Genomic DNA, 23,973 nt, shown 5'->3' on the forward strand with positions numbered 1-23,973 from the left:
CAAGAGACTAATCATGGAATGTTTAGTTTTGTCCCTGAACAAGGAATTACTTTAGTTCAGGTTTGGGTCTGCTTGACATCCCATACAAAATTAGTCCCTGCATGCATCCAGCCAGTTGTTAGCACAGACAAGCGATACCTGTCCAAAATATTGGGTAAATACAAATCTTTCACTTGCTTAGAGGCAACATGTTAAAGTGAGCTGTTAATCTGAATGTGGTTAGTGCGTGGTGGTTAGAACAGAGAAGGTGCAAACTGCTTTTACCCCTAGGAGTCTTAATCAGCAGCTGATAGGCACTGGCTGGAATGAGGCAGGCTGCTGAGGCCATCCCTTAGTGCAACACAGTGTGTATGGTTGGATTTTGCCTGTAATGTGGAAAATTCCATTTGTACTCCAGTAGTAACATATAAACTGTGCAATATAATTAATGCTGAAAACTATTTATGTGGTAGGTTATTGCCGATGTCCTAGATTTATACTTTCTGCTACGGGTATTAATTTTCCAAAAATATGCTAACATATCCCTTTAGCAGTTAAACGGTCTTTTCTTTGAAAGTTGCATTGTTTGACAACGATTCCTGGTATTTAAAATGCCATCTGGATCCAATAATGTCTCTCAACCAGGAAGAAACTCTTGTATTGCACCAAACTTTACATGCTCAAGAGCTGTAGGAAGTCCCATCGCTGCAGGATCTGTAACACGGTCAACATCTTTCCTCCCCTGAAAGACGTACGTCAGTGCTGCTCCTTTGTAATGTGAGAGGCCACTGCTGAGCAATACAAGGCACCTGCTTGTTCCTGGCAGTGAGCGGACTTTATTTCATGGTATTTCTGCTAGTTAAAGCAAAAGAGCTCTCCAGAACCAAACAGCATTGTGAAAGATCCTTTTGGTTCTGCAGTAATTCTTTTCTTTAATGTACCTATTGATTATTAAATTGAATGATGTAAACCGTATCCAAAAAGAAAGAGATGTGATTATGTATGTGATGTACCAAAATAACTGAATCAAGATATGACAACTGCAGCAAACCTCTGTGCTACGGTTGTGCCCTGCCTGACTCAATCTATTGCCTGACTGCAGAAAAAAAATATTTCAAAGAACAGTTTTAAAACTTTGCTGCTAATTCTCAGTAATTCCATCAAAGTTCAGAATAAAAACAAAGTTAGTAGGTCCTACAGGATAAGTGGGAAGAATCTGAGTTTGCTTTTTTCTGATGCCCTGATTGCTGTTTGTTGCTCTGGTCTCCCTCAGATTTCTTTTGTGACTTTCAACTTAGCTCATATAAATTGTTAATTACATAAAGTCCTCTAAAAGTTTTCTTCTGTATCTGAATTCTTAAGCTAGAAATTAAACAAGTATTCACAAGGACAAATGTGAACTGTTACTGATAAGCTGCCCTTGCCAAGCAATCAGATCAGAACTGATTTTACTTGTGGATCTGGGAGCATGGTCCAATTCAGTGCCTTAAATCAATACGTTATATAGTAAAGGCTGGAGCTGTGAAGTACAAAGCTTGATTTAGCTATGATTTCTCCCAAGATACGTGTGTTCAACTGAGTGTTTTGGGTTTGTTTTCTGGGCTTAAAGCCATTCTGTGTTATCCCCTCTCCTCCCCCTGTGACTGCTTAGTCCAGACCATGTCTGACATGAGCACTGAGTGTGGTGGGTATGAAAAACAGACACTGAACTGTGTTACTGTTGTAACTAGAAGGCCAGAAGAAACCACATAAGCATTTTGCATCCAGAGCTTTAATTTAGAAAATCTCATTTTCTTAATTATGGAAGAAACTCAGAAGCTGTGGTAATGGGGAAAAAAAATTCAATTCATTTTTTTTCCCCTGTGGATTTTCATTATTTTTTTTGTGTTGAAATAGAATATCTGCATTTGAGGTTTTTGCCCCCCTTATTACTCCTACAGAAACAAATCTATTTCTGTCTTTATTTTTCCTTCTCTACAGTTACCACTTTGCTGTGTTTCCTTTCAGCTTTTTATTGATTCTACGCTTATTTAGCAAAATTATTCTATCTAGAGATTTTTAGCCTAATAAAGTTATGGGAACGTTTAAACGATTGGAGGGAAGAAAAAAAAATTGTATTTAAACATACAAAAATTGATATTCTAGCCAAATTCCAAATTTTCAAGAAGTTGCTCCACTGCAAAATGTAAATGGATGCTTTTTCACTTCCACTGCAGGGCTGTGTCATTAAAGGTGGGTTTATGCTTCGGTATGTAAGACTTACTTGAATGCTATGTGCCATATGATTGTTCTTTTGACACAGTCTCCGGCGTGAAGATTTTCTGATTTTTTTAGATGGAAAATGCTGTGTATGATTTTGACATTTCTATTCTTTCTGGGAGCCTGAGGGCTCCACAGTTCTAGGAGGATTCTTCCCTGCAGTGTCAGCACTGTTGCTTGCAGTTCCCCTATGAAGAGCATGACATGGCAATAAGTTGCAAGAAAAATGTTTTACTTTCAAATGCTGCTTCATTCCAACGATTTTTATTTTTATTTGTTAAGCAGCTGGGTTCTCTCTTTTCGGGACTGATCTGCATCAAGCTTTTCCCTGTCAAAATGAGATCACGTTTATTTTTCTGCTTATGTCCTTGTGGTCAGATATATTTCATTTTCAAACAGCACTGCTTGCTTTTTTAGTAGCTTTGTCTTTTGTACAGATATGCTTATTTAGTGAACCATTAGGTAAGTTCCTGGAGATATACAGAAATTTCATTAATCAGAAATATATACTCAGATGCAAGTGGCTGTTTGGTGGTATGAAATAACTCTTCTCTTCCAGGGTGTTCCAGAAGATTTGTTGTTTTTTTATAAACATCTCCAAAAGGGTGGTGGAGTCCTTCGAGTGAACCGTTGCCTTCTGCTGTACCGTTACCATCCACAGGCTGCAACTCATTCTGTCCATGAGTAAGTTGAGGTTTGTTTTGTAGAACTTAAAAAATCAGCTTCATCTTGGATGATTAGCAGTACAAATGCTTTGTTAAAGAACAACAAAACCAAGGAGCAATTGCTACTTAATATGCTGATAGTGTCCTTTATTTGCTGATGGGAGGTTAGTTTTCCTATTTTGTTTTGTTATAACCTGTTTTAGGTTATAACATATATTTAACATATATAACATATACATAATATAATGCTGGCATTGAAATTATGAATAGAAATCTTTGGTTCTGATAGTGGTGCCATGGAGTGGAGTCATTTCAACGTTGGACAAATATTCCAAGAAATAGCTCCGTCTTTGCAACTATTCTTGAAATAATTTCACAATAGGTACAGTAAGAGCAATCAGGAGTTTTGGTGACTGCACTACAGCACTGCTTTCTCAGCTTCCAGTTCCCATCCACTCAGCTGAGGCAGTAACGGATCACATGAGATCCTGTAAGTTGCCTGAATAACCTCTCTGCTTATTTCAAGCATTTACGTTTTTTGCTCTCCAAGCATTTGAAAACACTGAATAGGATCATGTTTCTCATCCACTGAACGTGGCAGTGAAGCCATAACTTTGTCAGTACTTTGCAGATGATTGCAAAAAATATATATATTGCATTGCATTAGGATTTTTAATAAGTAAGATTTGTCTTTTCATACTTCTACCACATGAACTGCATTGTAAGACATATGTATATATGTTTGTTTATTTTAAAGCTTAATTTCAAAAAGAACTGCTGTGGTTTTAAGGAAGTATACAGAACCTGTTGTAACACTAACAAAAATCTTCCTTAGGAAAATGAATAAAAAACAGATCTTTGATCTGAGAACTTGCAGCACTTATGAATACTATTTTCATATTTTAAGAAGTTTAAGCATCTAAATCAGATAACAAGGTTTGAAAAATATTTCTGAGGGTGGTGTGCAGGAGTAATTACCTCAGGTGCTTTCTTGTAAGCTGTCTGCTGCTTTTACAGTGCTGTTCTACCCTTAAGGATGAAGTTGAACTGTTGATTGCTGATTCTTTTATGCTCTCTATCTTTTTCTATCAAAAGTGCTCTTTCTAATCAGAAGTAATGCAAGCTGAGCCAAAGTCATAACAAAAACAGTGTTTCTTTCTCTTACATTTTGACACTAGTGAAATGTTTGAGTTTTGTTATCCTTTAAGAGTCTCACAAGCAAACTACGGTGGTAATTAAGTAAACTGTTTTCTTACTGATGAATGACATACACTCTTCAGTCAGTCCTGTTCGTTGCTCTGCAGCAATGACTAGTAAAACATACTTTTGTATGCATTTTAGTTGTATATCACAATATTATTACTGTAAATACTAAAACAGTCATTCCAAACAAATAGAAGATACCCTTTGGATTTTGTAAACAAACAAGGTAATTTTTTTTAATTGACATTTAATGTTGTTGGGTTTTTTCTTTTGTGTGCATGATCACTTTGGCAGCTAGCTACAAACTTTTTAGCCATGCATCGTGGGATGCTGGGACTCTTGGAAGACGATTGCTTGTATCTGTGGGAAAGCATCTTATTCTTGGAAATGAGTTTGTTCTGAATTTACTGCAAGCTGTTGCTTATTCAGATCTACAAGGTTGTGTGGCACAAGCACCCTGAATTACAACACACTGTGAGAATGTGGAAATACTGTAAGCTGTTTCAGATGTGCAGCTTGCATGTCCAAATTGGCGCCTTGCTTGTCTCATTCTCAGAAGGCAGGCTAGCCATTCTTCCTGCTGGCTTTTTGTTGGTAGTATTGTTAACAATATTTTGTGCAAACATACAAATATGAACTTGAGTAAGATCTCCTCATACTGGCATGCTCCCCTGTTTATTGCCTAAGTTGTAAAGGGCTAGCCAGCATGTGTTTCTGAAGGCTACAGTGTGTGTTGTGGGACACACCACAAAGGTTTGTCACTGAAATTGGGTCTTCCCTCATTTGCCCCTTTTTCACTTCCAATTTGTAATGCATGTTCAGCCTTTTCTTGCAGTCTTTGTCTTGTTGGGGCGTTTTACTTGAGCAGTTTTCTGACACTTTGCCTTTGTCATTGGCCATTGCATTCTCAGCTTTAGCCTGAGCCTGGATACGGGAGTGGTAAACCAGGAACCAGATTAATATTTTGAGATAAAAGTGACACTTACAGGAAAGTTGATGTTTTTAATGGTTTATGTCTGGTTTCAGACTTAAAAAGTTAAATAGTTGGGAGCTAGTTAGTAGAGTTTGTTTGTACAGAGGTACATATACAGTCCTTCAGCAAAGACAGTGGGCACTCACATCCTATTGTGAACTGATGTCAGTTTATACAAATGTCCTTCATGTCCCTTTTCATTTTTCAGGGGACAAATGCATGATCCCGCATACTCAGACTTAAAGTGTATATATAAAACTGCTTTGGCAAGCAAAATTTTGTTCTTTTAGTTTAGTGTGTGTAATGGTAAACAATGTTCTTTAGGTCTTTTCCTGTGATTAGGATCTTTCTGGAACAGATTTCTAAAGGTGAAAGTATCTGTGAAGCAGGAAGAAAAAACTTATTTGCATTCTCCCTTACCCTGAAGGTATCAGACTGAAATATGAAATGCTGTGTGTGTGTGTGTGTGTGTGTGTGTGTGTGTGTGTGACAGAACCTGAACCAAGTGCAGGCTATATTTAGATTTCTTTAGATGCATACAAAAATATAAACTCTCTCATTGTAATTTCATCTAAAGTATATGACAAATAGCTGCTGAATGCGGCTGAATGATACAAGATTTGGGGCCACAAAAAAAAATCCCACATATTGTATCTCGTGGATCTAAATCTTATTATCTCACTTTACAGCTTGTATTCTAGGGGCGTGTGTATTTTGTGCTACAGGGCTCTGTTGCGCTGATCTGATAGAATATCAGAGTTGGCATTATAGTGAGAAGTACTATGGTAAGTTTGGTGTGTAATAAGAACATCATAAGATGTATAGATTTTTATCTTACTAAGGGGGAGAAAAACAAACTGTATATTAAACAATGTACTTCCCTGCAAGACAAAAGTCAGTATGGTAAAATGAGCAGTAAAACCACTGTACTTGTTTTAAGTGGTGTTGCTCATGAGGACAGAGAGTTGGGGCAGGTAGTGAATCTTTGTAACAATTTACAAATTTTTGGTCAAGAGAAATGTAAGATATGCAGAAAGCAGGGTTAGTAGATTCTACTGAGATTCGGGAGATTCTCTTTTATGCAGAAAATTTGAATTTATAGTAATGTCATATGCTGTGTGCTCAGAATGAGTATAATATTGTAAAGGCTTATTCTGCAGAAATATCCAGTATTACATAATCCATTAAAACCATCTGGTTTCAGGCACTAGAGGCTTCCAGTGTCATCTAAGCAAAAGAGAACAGGCACTTAGTTTGAACATGCTTTCGGTTGTTTTAGAGGTACTGGAGGCATGGTCTGATATCACTGATCAGCACTGGAATGCCTGCTTAATTTCTTGCAAAAACATGCATCCAAAAATAGACAGGAGAGAATGCTGTCGTAACGTATTCCTGCACAACGGTAGTAAAGATGAGGTCAACTGCATTTTTACTGTCTATGTCTGCGTTTGGCACTTCAATTAAACATAGAAACTAATGACCTCATTAGATTCTTGAAAAGCGAATGGCATTAACATTGATAGTCTCTGTCTTTCTTAATAAGCCTTTCATGAAAAATAGGCCACAATGCAAACCAAGCCTCAGTTAATGACCCACGACCTGAAGATGAACTCAGACATTAATAGAACCTATTAACAGTGTAAATGTAATAACTCAGTGGTACGATATAGTCCAGCAATTAATAAGTTCATATGAAGTTCAACAGAACAACAGCGACCAAAAAAATCCATTTATTCACCAGTATGGTCAAGGTTCAAATAAGATTCATTTCTGAATTTCCTGTGGATTGCAAGGACTGAATTCTACATGCAAAGCTAGCTGTAAAAAAAGCTAGCTGCAAGGAGTCTGTTCTTTCAGCTCTTGCTGTGATTAAAAAGTTCTCTGTTCTTGCATCTCTGGATTATCTATCAGGTGAGATTCACCTCATATAAAATTCTATTATCCTGCCATGAATAAAAAAACACTGGCAGAGGCTGTTCACTTGAATAGCTGTTCTTCCTGTCTGGTGTTACCTGAGTAGCATGTGGGACCACGCGTACAGGGAAGGTCAGATTTATAGTGTTACTGTGGATGGTAATCAATGCCTACAATTTCAGTACTGCTTTAGGATACTGGGCTTGTATTTTTACATTTCGCAAGTACTTGTACATCTGTCTTTGCTCTGTTGATTCACTTATGTAACCTCACTGGGGGGAAGGAGGGGAGAGGGAGTCAAACGTTATGGTGAGGTTTAACAGAGCTCAGACATTAAATCATATAGCTTTTATTGTCACATTATCTTTCATTTCAAAATAGGAATGGAGCAGATGTTTCTTGACTCCTGTATTCAGTCAGTAGGTCAGCATACACTTTAACAGAGCTCCATTGTTATATTACTAGGGTGGATGGGATGGTAATAATTGCTGGGGACTGAGGAGCACACTTCTCACCCACTGAATGAATACCCTCATTTCGCTCCTGCAGAATTTTGGCTCCTCTTCTTCTTTCCAGACTGCATAGCTTAGGAGGATTGAGTGGGCATATCAAATGAGAATGATTTTCCAAGTGAAAAAACTGCGTGTCTCTGACATTTGTGAAGGACAAGAAAATTAAAGAAATGAGGAAGAAATTGTGTACTTCAAGGATTTTGATTAAAGAGGTGTGTTACAATGTGGGTGCCAGCTTCTGTAATCAAAAGAGTTTGTGTCCCACCTTCTGGCTGAGGAAAGTGCTGTTGATTGAGAACAGGCTAGGAAACGATACTAAAGGCTGCTACCAAAGTGTTACCTTTAATCCTATCTCAGGTGAAAGCAGCTTTGTTTTGGGATGGCGTAGAATAACGATAGCTTCTAGGTTTTGCTTATGGCTATATGAATATGTAATAACATGAAATCTGAAAGTAGCTGTGAGAATCGTCTGTGAGAAGTGGTTTGTACAACTTCTAGATCGTTTCAGGCATTTTCTTTAAGTATGCTTTGCACGTTGCTACAGTTCCCGTCTGTTGCACCTGCACTGGCTCTTAAATGATGGGAAAATGGCATTCCCTTATCCCTCAAGGCAGGAATCCCAGTTATCTATTCTGGAAACATCCAAAAATGTGGCAAATTAGGTGAACCAGAAACCAAAAGGGTGTAACTGAAACTCTCCCTTTTGACACACTGTGAGCTACCTTTTGCTTCAACACATGAGTGATATTGTTCATAAAGGGCAGGTTTTCACAAAGATTAAGTCTGTAGTTGTTGCTGTAATTAAAGCTCAAATACAAATGCCTCCCCTTGACTCCATATCTCTATGACCATCTGGGCTTGCACTGCTGAAAGATTTTCAGGGTTGTAACTCCAGATTGCGAAGTGTTGATATATCTGAACTTTTTCATTAAAAAGGCTGCATGCAATATGGGGAATCAATTTAAAAGCAACCACAACAACAGCAAAAAAAGTGAGCATTTTCAGTTTGAGATTATAGTAAATATTCTTCAATAACAGGTCACCATAAGAGTGTCTCATAGTGATGCTAGCAAAAATTCATAATTGCTATATGTATTGGCTTCACTCACGCAATCCAAAATTCTCATTTAAGAAAAACATTTATTGAGCTTTAAGTAAAGCTATATAACAATATTGTTGTGTTCAAACAGAGGTCCGGTTAATGTTGAGTTTCACATTCTTTTCTTTCTGAGTGCAGTTTGCTTACTCCTTGCACTTGCATTACTCAATGTAACACTCATATAAGATAGGGTCAGTAAGTCTGCTTCAGCCTGATGGTTTTTTGAGTGCTCATTAGCTGGAACGTGATAAATTGCTGAGAGTCCGTGCACAGAAATACCTAATTTTAGGCTTCTCCCCAACAACTTTGCCGTTCTTGCTGCTCACCGAAGAGCCTTTAAAAATGCAGTTGTTGGTCTCTTCTTGGACAACAATACCTTATCTATTCTTTTTTAAGTGAATTAATTTCAGTTATTTTTCCTAGCTTCTCGCAACCTAGCAGTGACTAGATTGAAAGTCTTGCCTGATTCTTTCTGACCCTGGCTCTATTGCTGGTGACCCTATGAACTGCTGCTGACTAGCTTCTCCATATCAGCTCTATCTTCAGAAGGCTTGGCCCATAACCAGAGGTTATCTGGTAATTCCTCTTACACCTTGGAAGTCTGCCTATTGTTTCCCCAGCTTTCTTGACTTTGTTAAAGCTTGAGAAGGAAAGCTTGACTGTGCCACTCAACTCAATAGGACGTATTCTGAAGTACCTCTGGAAAATAATGCACTGTTATTCTTCTAAGTCACGTTTCAAAGTGAAATCAGTTTTCAAACCTTTCCATTTGCATGTAAAGCAACAATCTTCCTTTTTAGAAGCTAGCAGAAGCTCTAGAATTTCCAATAATGTGATTCTGGAAAAATACTTGACCTTCATAGTTCTTTCCTTTAACTTTCCTTCTGGGAATATAATATGCTGTAATGAACATGGAAAAATGGAAGTGTCAGAGGATGCCAGCAGCAGCTAAAGCTTTGCAGCAGGAATGCAGCTTGTGGTTGCATTAGAAGAGATTTGCAATCAAATCCAAGATTTTTTTCCATTAGTTGAAGTGCTGGTGCACAGCTACAGTCTTCAAAACTTTATATGGAGTGGCTAATTCTTTGTGGTACGTTTAGTTGTGTGAGAAGTTCTTTCCAAGTTATCACACCACGATCAATGATGAAGTGCTAAGCAGCCATATAAGGATTTGGTTGTGCTTGGAAATCTCCTGCAGAAGTGAGACAGGCTCTCAGGAGCTTGCTAATAATCACAGAAGGAATCCATATGCCTGCGTGCTATGAGGGCTGCGAAGGCATGGCACAAGTGAAAACAAAATTTCTATTGTTAAAATACTAGAAAAGCTTGCTAACAAACTTTTGGGAAGAAATTACGTTACCTAGTAAACTTAATAGCCTTGAATTTTATACTTGTATATATTTGTGCCCCAGGGGTATGCTTCATAAAGGTCATTTGGAACAATAAAATAGTATCTGGTGCAGCCTTTGTGGAAATTGATAATCCATAATGAAAAGGAAAAAAATGAAAATGTTTCATAAAATTAAGATGTGACTGTAATGCCAGATCATCATAAATCTCTGTGTATAATATATGTACAGTTTTGTAAGAGAATCACAGTGGATACATACAGGACTGTGGACAGTCAGAAGAGATTTAGCAATGAAGAGAACAGCCTGATTCATTGATGAGAATGACTTACCACTGTATGGGTGTAGCAGCTCCTCTTCCTGACTCTGCCAGCCTGTACAGCTTGGGTTCTTACTATCAAGGAAATGTGAATGGTTTTTGATTTCTGTATGGCAAGTTGCTCTTAGAAACCAGAAATCAGACCTGGCCAGGTAGACAGCTGAGGATGAAACTTATTGCAGCTGTCCTGTGATAACCTGTGCTGACCCGTTAATTAGGAGCCTTATTTAAAGCAAAAGAAATAACATGTCCTTGGAGAATCGTGATTTATAAACTCCATATGGTCTTATAATATCAGAAGATCATGGAGCTTAATATTCAATTGTGTAGAAGTTGTATTGGTAGGAAAAATATGTATTTCCCAAGACAAGGAAACAAGTCTGTTAGTGTTTAATTTCAGAGAATGGCGATTCATAAATGCATAATCTGGTCCTGAATGTTTTTTTTAAATCAGTGTAAACTTTGAGTCACAAGATGTGTTAAAAAGGTTTTCAGCAAGGATAAAAAAAACTAGATGTCTTTCAGAATTTCTGATAGAATTAATTTTCAACTCAGTGTCTTGTTCAAAGGATGTAGATTAGATTTGTCTGTCAAACCATAAATTAAGGAAATCAGTGTATCGTGTCTGGAACACTGTTTATAAGTATCAGATAGGTTCCTAGTTAACGAATATTATGTGAACTCTGAACATTAAACAGATGTTCTTGAGAGCAGGTGGTTTCTTTATACCATTGTAAATTATGTAGCCTTAAATACTACATTATATGGTGGGAATAGACTTTTTAAATACATGTTTGAAAGTGATAGGTGTGCACAAAAGAAAAAAATAATGTCACAGTTGTCAGACTGAATTAATTCAGTCTGTTAGGATGTACAGGCTATGAACGTAATCCTTGCCTTCAAGTTGTCCTCTCTTGCTGAGGTCATATGTTGAATCTTTTGAAGATCCCAGCCAGCCATCAGCGTTTAAGGATATTACGTGTTTCCTTCTTACTCGTTCCATAGCCACATGGTTCATCAGTTGGTATTCATCTCACTGTTGTTTAGCTCAACCACTTGGCTTAAGTCATACTGTGAAACGTATTACAAATTTGAAGACCTGAAGGTGTAATTTGATACAGACTTGTGCCAGCTTGCTCATTTCTGAAGTATATTCTTAGGTATCTCACAAGGCATAGTACTTTTTCTTCAAAAATAAAAGTGATAATAAATTCCATTGCTCTTTATTTCTTAAAAAGGTCATCTTCAAAAGAAGGCATAGTTGGTTATTTATACCGTTGCTGAATAATACTTGGGAGGCTTCAGAATAAAAGCACTTACTTAGCATAACGTGTGCACTAATTAGCAAGTGCTGTGTTGTGTCTAAGGGCTGGGAGTTTCATTGCTGTATGCAACTTTTGCAGTTCATTATTTATTTGTTATTGTACCAACGTCTACTGATCCTGATCTTCTAAAAGTGACTTTCTGAAGAGTTGAGCTGAGCACCACAGTCTTTGGACTTTACATGCAGAATTGGGCTGTCTAATTGGTTATGCTGGAGTAGTGAATTTGTGAGATTGGAAGTTTGGATTGACGAAGGAGAATAAACATATAGGCAAGTGGAACACGAAGAATTGGGATTAGGAGGTAGTTTGCCTGTATGTACTGCAAGGGTATAGGGCAGTTCATCTGGTGTCTGGCAATGGGCAGACAAGATATTGGTGGGCAGTTGGAATTGTCAGTATTGAATTTGATTGCCATGTTAAAGTTCTTGAAAATAACAGCTATGACTTCTGATCTTAATGTTTTTTGTCCAAGAGCTTCCACAGAATTTCCTTTTTTCTGCCAACAGTTACATGTGGCCCTGGGAAATTTCTGCTATTTTTGTACTGTGTGTGAATTGTTTCAGTCAGGTGTGTGTGTGTGTGTGTGTATACAGGCACACGGTATATATTTATATAAATAATATATGTATATAAAATAAATTTAAAAGTTTTAAGGGGTCTAACTCAATCACATTTCTGATTGTTTAGGGAAACCATCTGGAATCACCGAGTCAAGTTTCTTGAGGACAGAGTCCTGAGCACCTGGACGTCATTCACCATTTGGAATGCTGGCAAGCAAGGCAAGAAGCTCTACAGAAGTTTGTCACCAGCTAATCGGAAAAAGGTATATTATTAAGGGTTGGTAAAACCTGTACAAAACCACTTTTTTCTTCCTACGTACCATAGTAGCATTCTCATAAAAAATAGAACTGTGAATTGGAATAATTCTCAGTACTCTAATGACCTTCTACTTTCGAAATGCTCTATTAAATTATCTAAAGCATATTGTGTGTAGTTCAGCTTAGGTACTCTTGTTCCTGCTTGCTGGTGACTAAGCATAGCAATAGCATAGGCACTCTATCATTGCTTATGGTACTGTTGTGTAACTAACCTTTGCAGTAACCAGGTAGACCAGGTGAATCAAGTAACACTTGGTACAATACTGAACTGCCTCATCTAGGGTTACTCATACATGTATTCATTATGTTTGCCCAGTTCCTAATTGGATACTACATGGGTCTCTGTTAGATGCTGAGCAGTCTGGTTTGTATTTGGCTAAGTTGTTAGGCTGTAACCTCCTTTTGAAAAAGAAGCTGCTGTGGGGGGAGCATGCAAGTAGACTGCTGTACATGTTGTACATTTTACAATCAATTGAAAATGTGGAGGTCACTTACAGTTGGCAATGGTGAATTGGGCTGAGGTTTATCTGAGTTCAAATACCTTTCTTTTATAGAATATTGTTTTGTAGAATAATTTTTTGTTAGATAAAGGCTTTAGGGCTAATGTCAAATGACTGTTTCTTATTAAGTGCCACAGAACACTGATTTAATTACCAAATGTGTTTTCCTTTCTTAAAAATATGGATGGGAAGACAAATTGACAAATATGTATGCGTAAACCTGGTTAACGTAGTTGCCCAGAGGCCATATGTGGGGGAAAAAAATAAAAGAAGGAATTTGTATATCTATAGATGAAATTGATGATTAGAACTGGGAGGCATTCATACAATAGATGTGCAACTCAACAACTGAACCTGAATTTCCACATCAATATTGCAGTACCATATGTCTGTGATTGATATCATGTGGAAATGGGTGAACTGTATGAAATAAAAAAAGCTCTGTCTCCAATCAGTCCAGTCGGCCCTCACTCAAAGAGCACAGAGCTGTCTGTCAGGTCTTTTCAGCTATCTTGGTCATGCAGTGCAGTGTGTGTGTGACAGAGTGCTTTGTGCATTTCTCTCATTTACTAACAACTACTGCAAGTTTTTATCTATAAAATGATAAGAATTAGGAAAGAAATTCCAAGGGAAGGGATGGTAGCTAAAACTCTGCTAATACTGTGCAAGTAGGGATTTATGAGATGTTATGGAGAAACTGAGTTATGATGTTTTTGTGGCAGTGTCTCACCAACTTAGGTCTTGGGTTTTTTTTTTTATACCAAGCTTAAATAGAGGTTGCCAGTAAGACAGAACAACACTCTAGGTTTGTGTTACGTTTGCCACCTCGTTTTGTAGGTGACTCATTCAGAACTTCACATCCTGTTCAGCAAACACAATGATAATTTGAAGATGCAAAGACGATAAAAAAGGACAAGAGAAAAACATTGGGTTTTGTGCTGTTTAGCTGCTGAAGTATCAAAGTTTGCTTCTCCTTCAGTGATGAACAACTTTTAATTCTCTAGTATGCTAGCACTGACAGTGTGGTTCTAATTAACTGCATTTTGATATTCATTCCAGCTGACCCTTACTTAACATTTGCTTTGGCAGTGTTGCAGGCCGTGATACTATTTTGTTTCTGTCAATGTTATAGTTACATGTACTGTAGTATGCTTTAGTTTGATACTGAAATATTGCATAGAGCATTAACTCATCAATTACTGGCTATAGCACCCAGACATGTTTAACAACAGCTGAACATGCCAGCTGCAGGTGTACACACCAACTATGAACGTACTGCAGAAAACTACTGATACAATATAGTCACAACCTGATCCTTAATACCTCCTATTAAGTATTCAAACCTTAACCAGTAAGTCCAGCATGTAATCTACAGATATATTCAGAGGTTTTCTTAAAAATCAACAAAAATAAATAGCTTCAGAAAGTGGCTCGTGGTCATCCTAAGTAAAATTAGAGGTCTTTACCTAATTTCTGATGAAATTATTATTATCTGTAGTGATTAAAACCCGGTTTTATGTTGTTGTTCAGACTTATCCATAGCTTTTCTGAAAGTGAATATCCATCTCAGCCCACAATGAAGGTTAAAAGATATCCTGATGTTTCTTAGTCGCTGGCAAAAGACTGTCTATGCAATTCAAACATCTCACTTCTCCAAATGCTATCTAAAGGATTATGCTGCGGAGGTTTCAAGAAATAAATTCATAAAATTTGCAATATAATTCATATAAATTATTACTCTAAACTAATAACAGTATAAAGAGGCTAGTTAAACTTCATATTATGCTTTTCCTAGAAATTGAGGCATTTTGGGGCTAATCTCCAACTCCTGCCAAAGACTCTAAAATCCCATAGAAGTAAAGGTGGAAAATAGTTGTTGCTTCATCCTGTCCATCCCTTAAGAACCAGTACCATACTTTTCCTCTCTCACTCTTTAAAGGTTATTTTAACAAAGGTAAGATTTCAGGTACGCTGTTAATAATAAGAATAGTAGAGATACAGAATCTAGCTGTCAATCAAGAGACCTGGCCGTTGCCTCTACTCCAAGCTGAAGTGTTGCAGTCTGCTCTGGGCCCCCCACACAAGAAGGGCATAGAGCTGTTGGGGTGGGTCCAGAGGAGGCCATGAAGATTTACAGAGAGTTGGAGCACCTCTGCTACAGAGACAGGCTGAGAGCTGGGGGTGTTCAACCTGGAGGAGAGAAGGCTCCAAGGAGAACTCATTGTGGCCTTGCAGTCCCTAGAAGACTCTTTGTTGGAGAGCCTTGTGACAGAACAAGGAGTAACAGATCTAAAAATGGGAAATCTAGGTCAGATGTGAGGGAGATCTTTATTCAGAGGGTGCTGAGGCCCTGGCACTGCTGCCCAAAGAAGCTGAGGGTGCCCCTGGAGGTGCTCAAGGAGGGGAGCAGCCAGTCTGTGGCTGGGGTTGGGGCTGGGTGGGCTAAAGGTCCCTTCCAGTCCAAACCATGCTGTGGTTCTATGATCTACAAATAGAATCTATTACTGTACTGTTACCACATTCTCCTCTGAAAATCCAGTTCTGAATGTGACCTTTATAAAGCAACATGATCCTAAAAGGTCTCTAATACACTCTGAAATGGAAGTCAGATTGTCAAAGCATGCTGTAGAATTTAACTGTCTAAATTTAATTTCATATTTTACACTTTAAGTCAGTTTAAACTTGTGGAAATTTCACTTCTGCTCTGTTTCATGGCTGCTGCATCCTTTTATTGAGATTCAGAATCTCATTAACAGTCATGAGACTGATTCCAGTCAGGATGTGGAATCACAGTAGGGTTTTTTCCTAAATTGGGAATATCTGTATGAAATGTGGAGCACATACACTAAAAGAAATAAGAAGAACATCATACATTTCTAGGATTTTTACAGTGTCAAAAACAAAGCAATTATATTTCTAATGCTGACTTGTGTTTTATGCAGTGTTTGGGGTGGGGGGAAGCAATGCTGCATGCCAAACAGTGTTCTTCAGAAAACAAAGTTTTGGCATTGCTGGGAAGCAGCAGTCCTTGTGCTCAGTAACGTTATGACTTCAGTCTGTCTCAGTTAGAATTATGACTATATCAAAGGAGAAAAGGACACCTAAGCTATATCCTGTCTTTTCCTTCAGACATCTGTGTGGTGAGCAGTAAATTAATGCCTTTTTTCCAAAGTGTTCAGGCAAAGATCCAAGGTTCAGTATTTTTACTAAACAGTAACACAAGGAAAAAAATTATTCAACTAGTCGGGTTTTATTTATGAATTAATTACCAGGATCTCAGTATTCTTAGGGAAATTCTGTTTCCTGTCTGTCCCCTTCTTGATTCACACAGTTGACAGTGGTTTAGTATTAGCATTTCTGCAAGACTGAAGTCGAACAGACCTTTTTTTGTTTAAAACACATCCGTCTTGTCTATAATTTGCAGCTGAAGATGGAAACCAAATGTTTTTGGGACACTCCATATGCCTGGAGGGTTTCTGAGCTGTCTTGTCCACTCTTTTATTCCCCGTCAAACTTTAGCTAAAAGGAGAACTTAAGCATTAACATTTTGTGTCATTTCCGATTGCTGAAAATAGTTCAAGTAGTGAACAGAAAAGGAGGGGGAAAGGACAAAATAAGCATCAGTTAATTGGTGGCATGGAAACAGTACTCATACACATCCAGCCCATGAAATTTCTGTGTCCTATCCACCACTGGCAAAATTGAAAGCTGCGAGGAAGTATTTTGTACTCTTTTTCCTAGCTCATTAACCATTTAAAACCATCCATAGCCATGTACCTCCCAAATGCAAGAAGTGCTTAAGTTTTGTAGCATTTTAACTGAAGTATGCGAATGACAAATATGAGAGAATGAAGTGGGAATGCTCAAATCAAGGGAAGAATATTGCACCCACCTTTACCGTGGAGCACAAGATAGAAAGCCAGTAAAAGAGAGCTCACAGAGCAAAGGGAGACAGATGGACTTTGAAACCTTCAGTTTAGTCTGGGTATAAAGCATCCTAAAATGAAGGCTCTACTTTACCACTTGTTATTTTGGACCACAGATAAGATTTCATGCTGAAACATGGCAGGGAGATCTCTGCTGTTTGCAGACATGAAGGTGCATTTTTTTGAATTTCCAATCTCTGTATAGGTTGAGGCATGCATACCTGAAAAATTCCTGGTATAGCTTTCCTAGTTACGTGTCCTAGAGAAATGAGAGACTTGCCAGTAGTTCCCATAGTGTTATGTCTAAATGCAGCTATATTTGTATGTAGTAAAGGGAGTTTTGTACGTTCAATGTTTAGAAGCTATTTTTGCGTGTTGGGTTCTGGCATGCATATTGTTTTCAGCAAGTTTGGTGTGTATATGTGTAAAGAGGGAAGATGATGTTGTCTTTAATGAAGTAGTGTCTTTAAATGGGTACATGACATGCATGTTGGGAATTTAGAGAGACACACAGCTTTTGTTGTGGTATAATGCTAGCTGGGTGAAATAAAAGCAACATCCTGATACTGAAATCAATCAGACGGTGACTGAGAATTGCTTGTTGTCTTTGTGGTTCCTCTTATGGCATGCTGAAGATGTTTCTGCCTCTGTGTGCCCCTTTGTCTGTTTGTCATTACTTGTATCTATTTAAACTTACATTATAATGCTTTCCATTGCTTTGTTTTGACATGAGTGGCCAAAATTGAATTAACATTTGCAGAGATGTATATTAACGTGCTTCCGAGGCTTTACACAAGTATGAGTGAAAGAATTATAAATAGTAGAATCAGGAAGGTCAGTAGGAGTTTAAAATGCATGGAGGACTGTGTGAGCAGTGGGAGACAGAGAGAGAATGCAACAGAGATCATCTGCACATATAAGAATTTTTAGAGAGCTTTTCAGACTGTCTTTTAAGAAATTTTATGAGACCAACTGATGTAATCGAGAGAGAGAGGACAATGTGCAAATGACCATATATCAAAAGGGTTGTCCTTTTTTTCTGTCAGTCTCCTAAGATGTTCCCTCTCCTCTGTTAAACGTGCCTCTCAGATCCTTCTGCCCCAACTGTAACACATCTTCAGAATTTGCTGTGATTGGGTTTCATGCTGTCAGTGATCAGTACAGACTTAAAGCCAGGTAAAAATAAGATGAGGGAATAAAACTCTATGAACATCATTCACCATAGAAGAACAGTATCAGGCTAATTAATTTTTCTAGTTTTTCTGTTAGAAAATCTGAATTGAATGGGAATTAGGAAGAAACATTGTCTTGAGAAGCCAAGCAGGCAGTAAGTGACTCAAACATGAAACTAACAATTTGTGTATAACAGTAATGCAGATCAAACAGCTAGATAATTAAAGTTGCACCTTAAGCCCACTCTTACTGACTACTTAGGTTCTGCATGTGGAGTAGGATTAATCTCCTGTCCATTAATCTCCTTTTACCAGGGAGGTCTGATAGTCCAAGCCTGTGTGTCCCTTTGCACAGCTGCTGTGTTTATTAAAAAGAACCAGCCAGAGGCATGCTTTTATCTTCCCCAATTTTTTCCCCTAGATTTGAGTAAATAACTGATCTTTAGAGCCATATAAATGTTCTCTTTAGAAGGAAAAAGCTGTTTCCCCATTCCCTTTACACCACTGTTAATGTATGTTACAATCTGTAACTATTACTTACAGTAATTATGTAGCTTGTATATAGCTTGTTATAGCAATATTTTTGTTTGTTTTGAAACTGTATGGATTTGTGTGTGTTGTTCAAAACAAAAATTCATAAACATTTATGCATTTCCTTAAAACTGATGTGTCCCCTGAAGGCACGGTAAGTTTCAATGATGCCATGTTGTCAGTTGCATTGCAGATGAGTTATTTTGCTGGGAGGAGGGGAAAAAAAAAAAAAGCTTGAGACTGTTTTATAGCTTTGTAGTTCATAATTTCCTCCCTAGAAGCCAGTGGATCCTGTATAGGTAGATGAACTTCATAGGAGATGCAAGATATGAGCCCATTAGTGCAAGAAAAAAATAGGCAACTTGGGTAAGCCTAATAGCTTAACATAAATATCTCAAATAAGCCTGATGCCTTGAGTTCCCCTTCTTGCATAAACAACTGTGTGCAAGTCCTGAATTTGTCTCCAGACAGATTTTCTTTAATTGGAAAATAGTGTGTGGCAGAAAAATAGTTGACTTACATTTTGGCCACCCACAGGGTATACACCATCAGAAAATTTGCCCGTTGGAGTCTGGCCTCTTTTCTAATACCGTAGATATCAGATTTAAGGTAGCTGAATCCACTGAAAATTAGATGTGCAGATACTTAGCAGCAGAGATCTTGAATGAAGTTTACTGTGCTCAATTCTTGCTCATCTACAGCCCACACCTTCTGTTTTTTCAGCTACAGTAAGCTATAATGATGGCTGGGGAAAGCAGAGTTGGGGATGTATTAATTTGTCTGAGCACAGACAAAAGAGAACCTAGGAAAGATGTTGGTTCTTTGTGCTTGAAGAAGTTGCTTGTGATTAGGGCTGTCTAACCCAGCCTGCATCGACCACAGAGACTTTGTACGATGTCTGTTAGCTTCCTCGTACTGCCCTGCACTCCCTCTCTAGTCCCATTATAAAGCCTGAAGCATGGGCTGTGTCCTTAGAGTGACCCCTGCATCAGGAGCACCCAGAGCAGAAGTCTGGATCTACTGGCCTGAAACATGATTCAGCTACTCCTACAGCTCCAAAGTGAAAACATAATGTTTCCTTAACGTTCTTTTCTTCATTGGTGAACCAATAAAGAATGCAGAAGTTCAGCATTAGGACACCAATGCTCTTGCGTCAGCGTCCCCTATTGTGCAAACAGAATGAGGTCATTTTAGGTAAAATAAAATTATCTTATGCAAAGGAGGAAAATTGGAGAGAGATGTATGTATGTACCGAAAGTAAGCTTCAGCCTTCTGCAGCTTCTCTAACTTAGTAAATTAATATACAGCTGTTTGGCTATTCAAATTTTCCCAATGTTAAGTGTTGTTAATCAATTTTAATGCAACGATTAAAAAGATAGGAAAGCTGCTACCCAGCTTTCACCAGAACAATTGATTTCTGCAAGACCTCAAATACCTTCACTGTTCTGCTTCAGTGTAAAAGTTCTGTGCAGATGATACAAATAGACCCAAAGGCAGTCAGAGGAAAACATAGTTACGTTTGTTTTTAAAAGTCTTACAAAATGTTACTGACAAATTAATGGTTCCAAAATGAGGCCACTGTGTATTTTGGATTGCAGGCATTTACTATGCCTGTGTATTTGTGGGGAATGCAAATTAAAAAATGTGAAATATTTGGCCAGAAGGGCTATAAATAATGCTTCCATAACTACATTAAGAATAACAAAAACACAACAGTAACTGTATGTATTGAAACAACAAAATCTGCTGGAGTTTTCAGTTGAAAAATAGAGATAAAATCTAGAGATAAACAGCAGACCTGGGGTGTTATGGCTGAGAACTGAAGCTGGTATTACCAGAGCATCCATAGCATTCGTGCAGCACTGGGATCTCGTTGTAGCTGATGGGCTTGGACTGGACGGAACGAGGAAGGTTTGTATGATCAAATCTGGAGTGTTTGGTGGAAGTGCTGCAATGAGGAGGCCAGTCTCTGTCTTTAGTTTACTCAGCAGGTCGCTGAGGATGTGAGGTTAATGATCTCACGTGTTTTTTCCAGGATATAATATGTTTTAATCTCCATAGGAAGACCATGGTGACCAAGTGAAATACCCACTGATAGCAAAGAATGGCATTAAAGCGTTCTGCTTCCTTTTCTCCAGGTAACTGCATTTTGTGATGTTGATGAAAAGAAAATAGCAAAAGGATTCTACACTTTTGAAGAATCTGAGGTTAGTTCCTTTTGCATTCACTACTGTGATCTGAGATTGTTCTGAGAAATGTGATGAAAGAATATATCACAAACTTTTAATACTGTATGACAACTCGTTTTGGTAGGAGACCATGACTAGTGGTTAGAGGTAAGGAGGCCATGACTATGTAGGAGACTAGATAGCTGGAGATTAATACCACAGTGGAGCCAGAATCCCTGTCGGTATTGCTCACAGGAATGAGACTACCTCATCTGTAATAGTGACAGAGGAATTGTCACTGAATAGTGTTGTTTCAGGTAAGATGGAAACCAGCACAAAGTGTGATTCTTCAGCAGTGGGCTTTATAGAGGTGCCAAAGACCCCACAAGAACAAAGAGGAATGGGTAGGAGGACTTACAGACGCAAACTTCCCTAATGAAGAGAAAAGTAGAAGGAAGAATATGGAGATTTGTGAGGTGGTATTTCCACTGTTAACAAACTGTGATGGCAGCAAACCTCTTCCAAAGAGATCATCTTCCAGGTTGAAGCAGGCAGGCAAGAGAACTTCACGTTAATTGAAGTCAGCTTAAAAAGACAAATATATATATTCTGGTGGGATAAAGTATTGCCTTCTCTGACAGTTTTTCTTTTAGATGGGAGTAGCATTTGACTAATGATGGATTAAAGTCTAATGTCTACTAATTAAAAGAAAATTTCAGTGATGAATTGTAACTGTTCTATAGATTAATTATAGTCATATTGTATCTAAATAAGACTTTAACTGATAGGCTCCCTTGGAGCCTAAAAATTGTAGTCAGAAACACTTTATTCCACAGAGAAGGAATAATGATATTTAGATAGCAATAAACAAAACATAAAGAAAGTTATTTTGTTACAATATTAATTTAATGGTAGCAATTAGCTCCAAGATCTGGAGTAGTTTCATCCAGATTCAGTCCCTCAGAGACTCAGTGACACGACAGCTCTCAGGTTCACTGGGTCAGGTCCCTGGGAGTGCAGTCTGACACTGTGGCTCAGCCGGTCTGGCTGCAGGGGTGGTCTGACCTCAGCCCCGCACTCCCACTGCCTTGTTTATACTGGGTCTAGCAGTCTTGTGGCTAAAGGATGACAATTCAGTTAGCTGATCTGACAGAAAAGAAACCCTCAAAAGATGTTTTCCAGCATGTTATCTTGTGAATAAAATTACCCTGAGGTTGCTGTGGGAGGGGTAAGGGAGCATCTCCTCAGATGCAGCTTGTGATTAGAGTAATTATAAAATCAGAATCTATGCTGGGAGAGTGCTTCCCAGCTGCATGAAAACAATCAGAATTGAGGATTTTGACCAGGAATATGACTCACTAACTACCTCTAGTTAATAGTAATACAATTGGTATTTCTGTTGCAGATCCTGCGCTTATGTCTTCAACACAGCCATTCTCCCACATCATTCATAAATAAGATTATACTGCAAGCTGTTATGAATCCTTAGAAAATTCTGCAGCTTGGATCCATGTTGAAGTCTCAGTTGGGCATAAGCCATTTAACAGCTAACTGAAGGGGAAGGATTCTGCTTCTGTATTTGCTGCTTGCCTTGTGCCTGCTTTGATACTTCTCTGATGGCATGTTAAGCTGATTCAGCTCACTAAAGGGGTAACACCAGCTCAAAAGGAAAAAAACAAAAAAAAGTATATAGTATTTGATGTGATAGGCTACTATAACAACATGCCTTGCAGTCAGATCCGAGAGGAAATCATTTGGGGAAAGGGCTAAAAGGCAGATAACCTGAAGGAGAGGAATGAGCGCTGCTCCTTTCAACAGTAGAAAGCTCTTAATTAAGATCTGTTGTAGTGCATAACTTTATTGAAAGAAAAACAACTACGTTGAAAAGTTGTGGTAAGAAAGTAATGGGTTCTTTACATGCCTCCACTCACCATTCCCCTAGTTATTTTATCATGTGGACTATTTAAAATGAGGTCTCAAAATTAGCTTTTCCTCTTCTTACTGCTTAATAGCTCCTACAACTAAAACAAGTACCCGTGTATGCTTCTTAGCTGTTCGACTGCTCTGCTTGCAGGAGAGACCAAAACCAAAAATTCCTATATGTCACTTCAGAGAAGCAACTCCACCTTTCATTATCTGTGTGAAGCAGGTGAGTACCCTTAGCTGCATGTACAAAATCAGTAATTGCTCCTTGTTGTAATCAATTTCTATGTAATTGTTTTCCCAGAAGTCTTTACTATACAATTGAACGGCCCTTCTAACAAACTGTGCAGTGCATTTCAGGGTTATAAAACAGCAGTTTTAAGAAATGTAATATTAAGAATGATAAAAACTGCAGCCTCAGTAAAGGGACTTGGATCTATTTTACCTTCTTGCCCAACATTATGTGCACAAAAAAGTATGTATAGTTGGTCACCTGGTCTTGTTTATTCCTAAAATATTGCAGCCCTGTGAGTTTCAAAGGCTTTATTTATTTTTTTTAAATCAGACTTTGAACACTATTTTGTTTGGCACTGTGAATTCTGACACCATTTCCGTGGCTGGCAGTGGTAACATAACCAGGAGATGATAACCAGTAGCAATTTTGCTGTTATATTTAAAATAATAGCACAGTATGGTGGGATAGCAGGGAAGATTTAAAGCAAGATAGCAACTATGCTGTAATTGTAAATGCTGTCAGTTAAAAAGTCTCTAAAAGTAACCAAAATTGAAGCTACATAGAAACATGGATATTTTAAAACTGTCGTAGATTTGTTTAAAGATAAATGAGCTGAATCACATCTCATACAGTTCCCTTTTAACTTAGCCCTCCCAACTTTACAGCCAACTCTGAGATCATAACTTAAGCTGTAAAGCCAGACTGAAAGTACCTTAGGGCATTACCGTGTAGTGTTGGTTGATAAACTGTTGGATAAGCTGGTGATATTACAACTAATTTAATTTTTCATACTGCATACAATGGTGGGTGGGAGTCCCTAGACAAAACATCTGTGCAGCCTGTTATAAAGCACATCTAATTTGTGAAGTCCTTACAATGAGACTGTTATAGCATCTTGCCTGAAGACAGTGGTCCGTGATTTCAGTGTATGTTCTGCTATTTGCCACTGAGCATTTCCTACTTGATAATCAGTGAATACTGTAGGCCATAGTATCTTTTAAGCAGTATTTTTTTAATTGGAAATAGAATTTGACCTACTTGAA

General features: G+C 38.1%; 1 protein-coding gene across 44 annotated transcripts in view; it reads left to right on the forward strand.

Moving 5' to 3' along the window:
- Positions 1-23,973, forward strand: part of B3GNTL1 (UDP-GlcNAc:betaGal beta-1,3-N-acetylglucosaminyltransferase like 1) — a 111,485-nt gene that overhangs the window by 81,055 nt on the left and 6,457 nt on the right. For 34 of the 44 annotated variants that reach the window (XR_005840661.2, XR_005840660.2, XR_005840663.2 and 31 more), the window contains 4 exons: positions 2,798-2,922; positions 12,285-12,420; positions 20,743-20,811; positions 22,847-22,921. Coding sequence is in view for 21 of the 44 variants with exons in the window: in XM_040649630.2 (XP_040505564.1) it covers positions 2,798-2,922; positions 12,285-12,420; positions 20,743-20,811; positions 22,847-22,921 (405 nt within the window). In the remaining 23 variants the exon portion in view is untranslated. Of the gene's footprint in view, positions 1-2,797; positions 2,923-12,284; positions 12,421-20,742; positions 20,812-22,177; positions 22,922-23,973 lie in introns of all 44 variants that reach the window. The other 10 variants (XR_005840682.2, XM_040649622.2, XM_046902101.1 and 7 more) reach the window with 3 other exon arrangements.

Source organism: Gallus gallus, chromosome 18 (genome assembly GCF_016699485.2).
Source record: "Gallus gallus isolate bGalGal1 chromosome 18, bGalGal1.mat.broiler.GRCg7b, whole genome shotgun sequence".
In the NCBI taxonomy this organism is placed as follows: domain Eukaryota; kingdom Metazoa; phylum Chordata; class Aves; order Galliformes; family Phasianidae; genus Gallus; species Gallus gallus.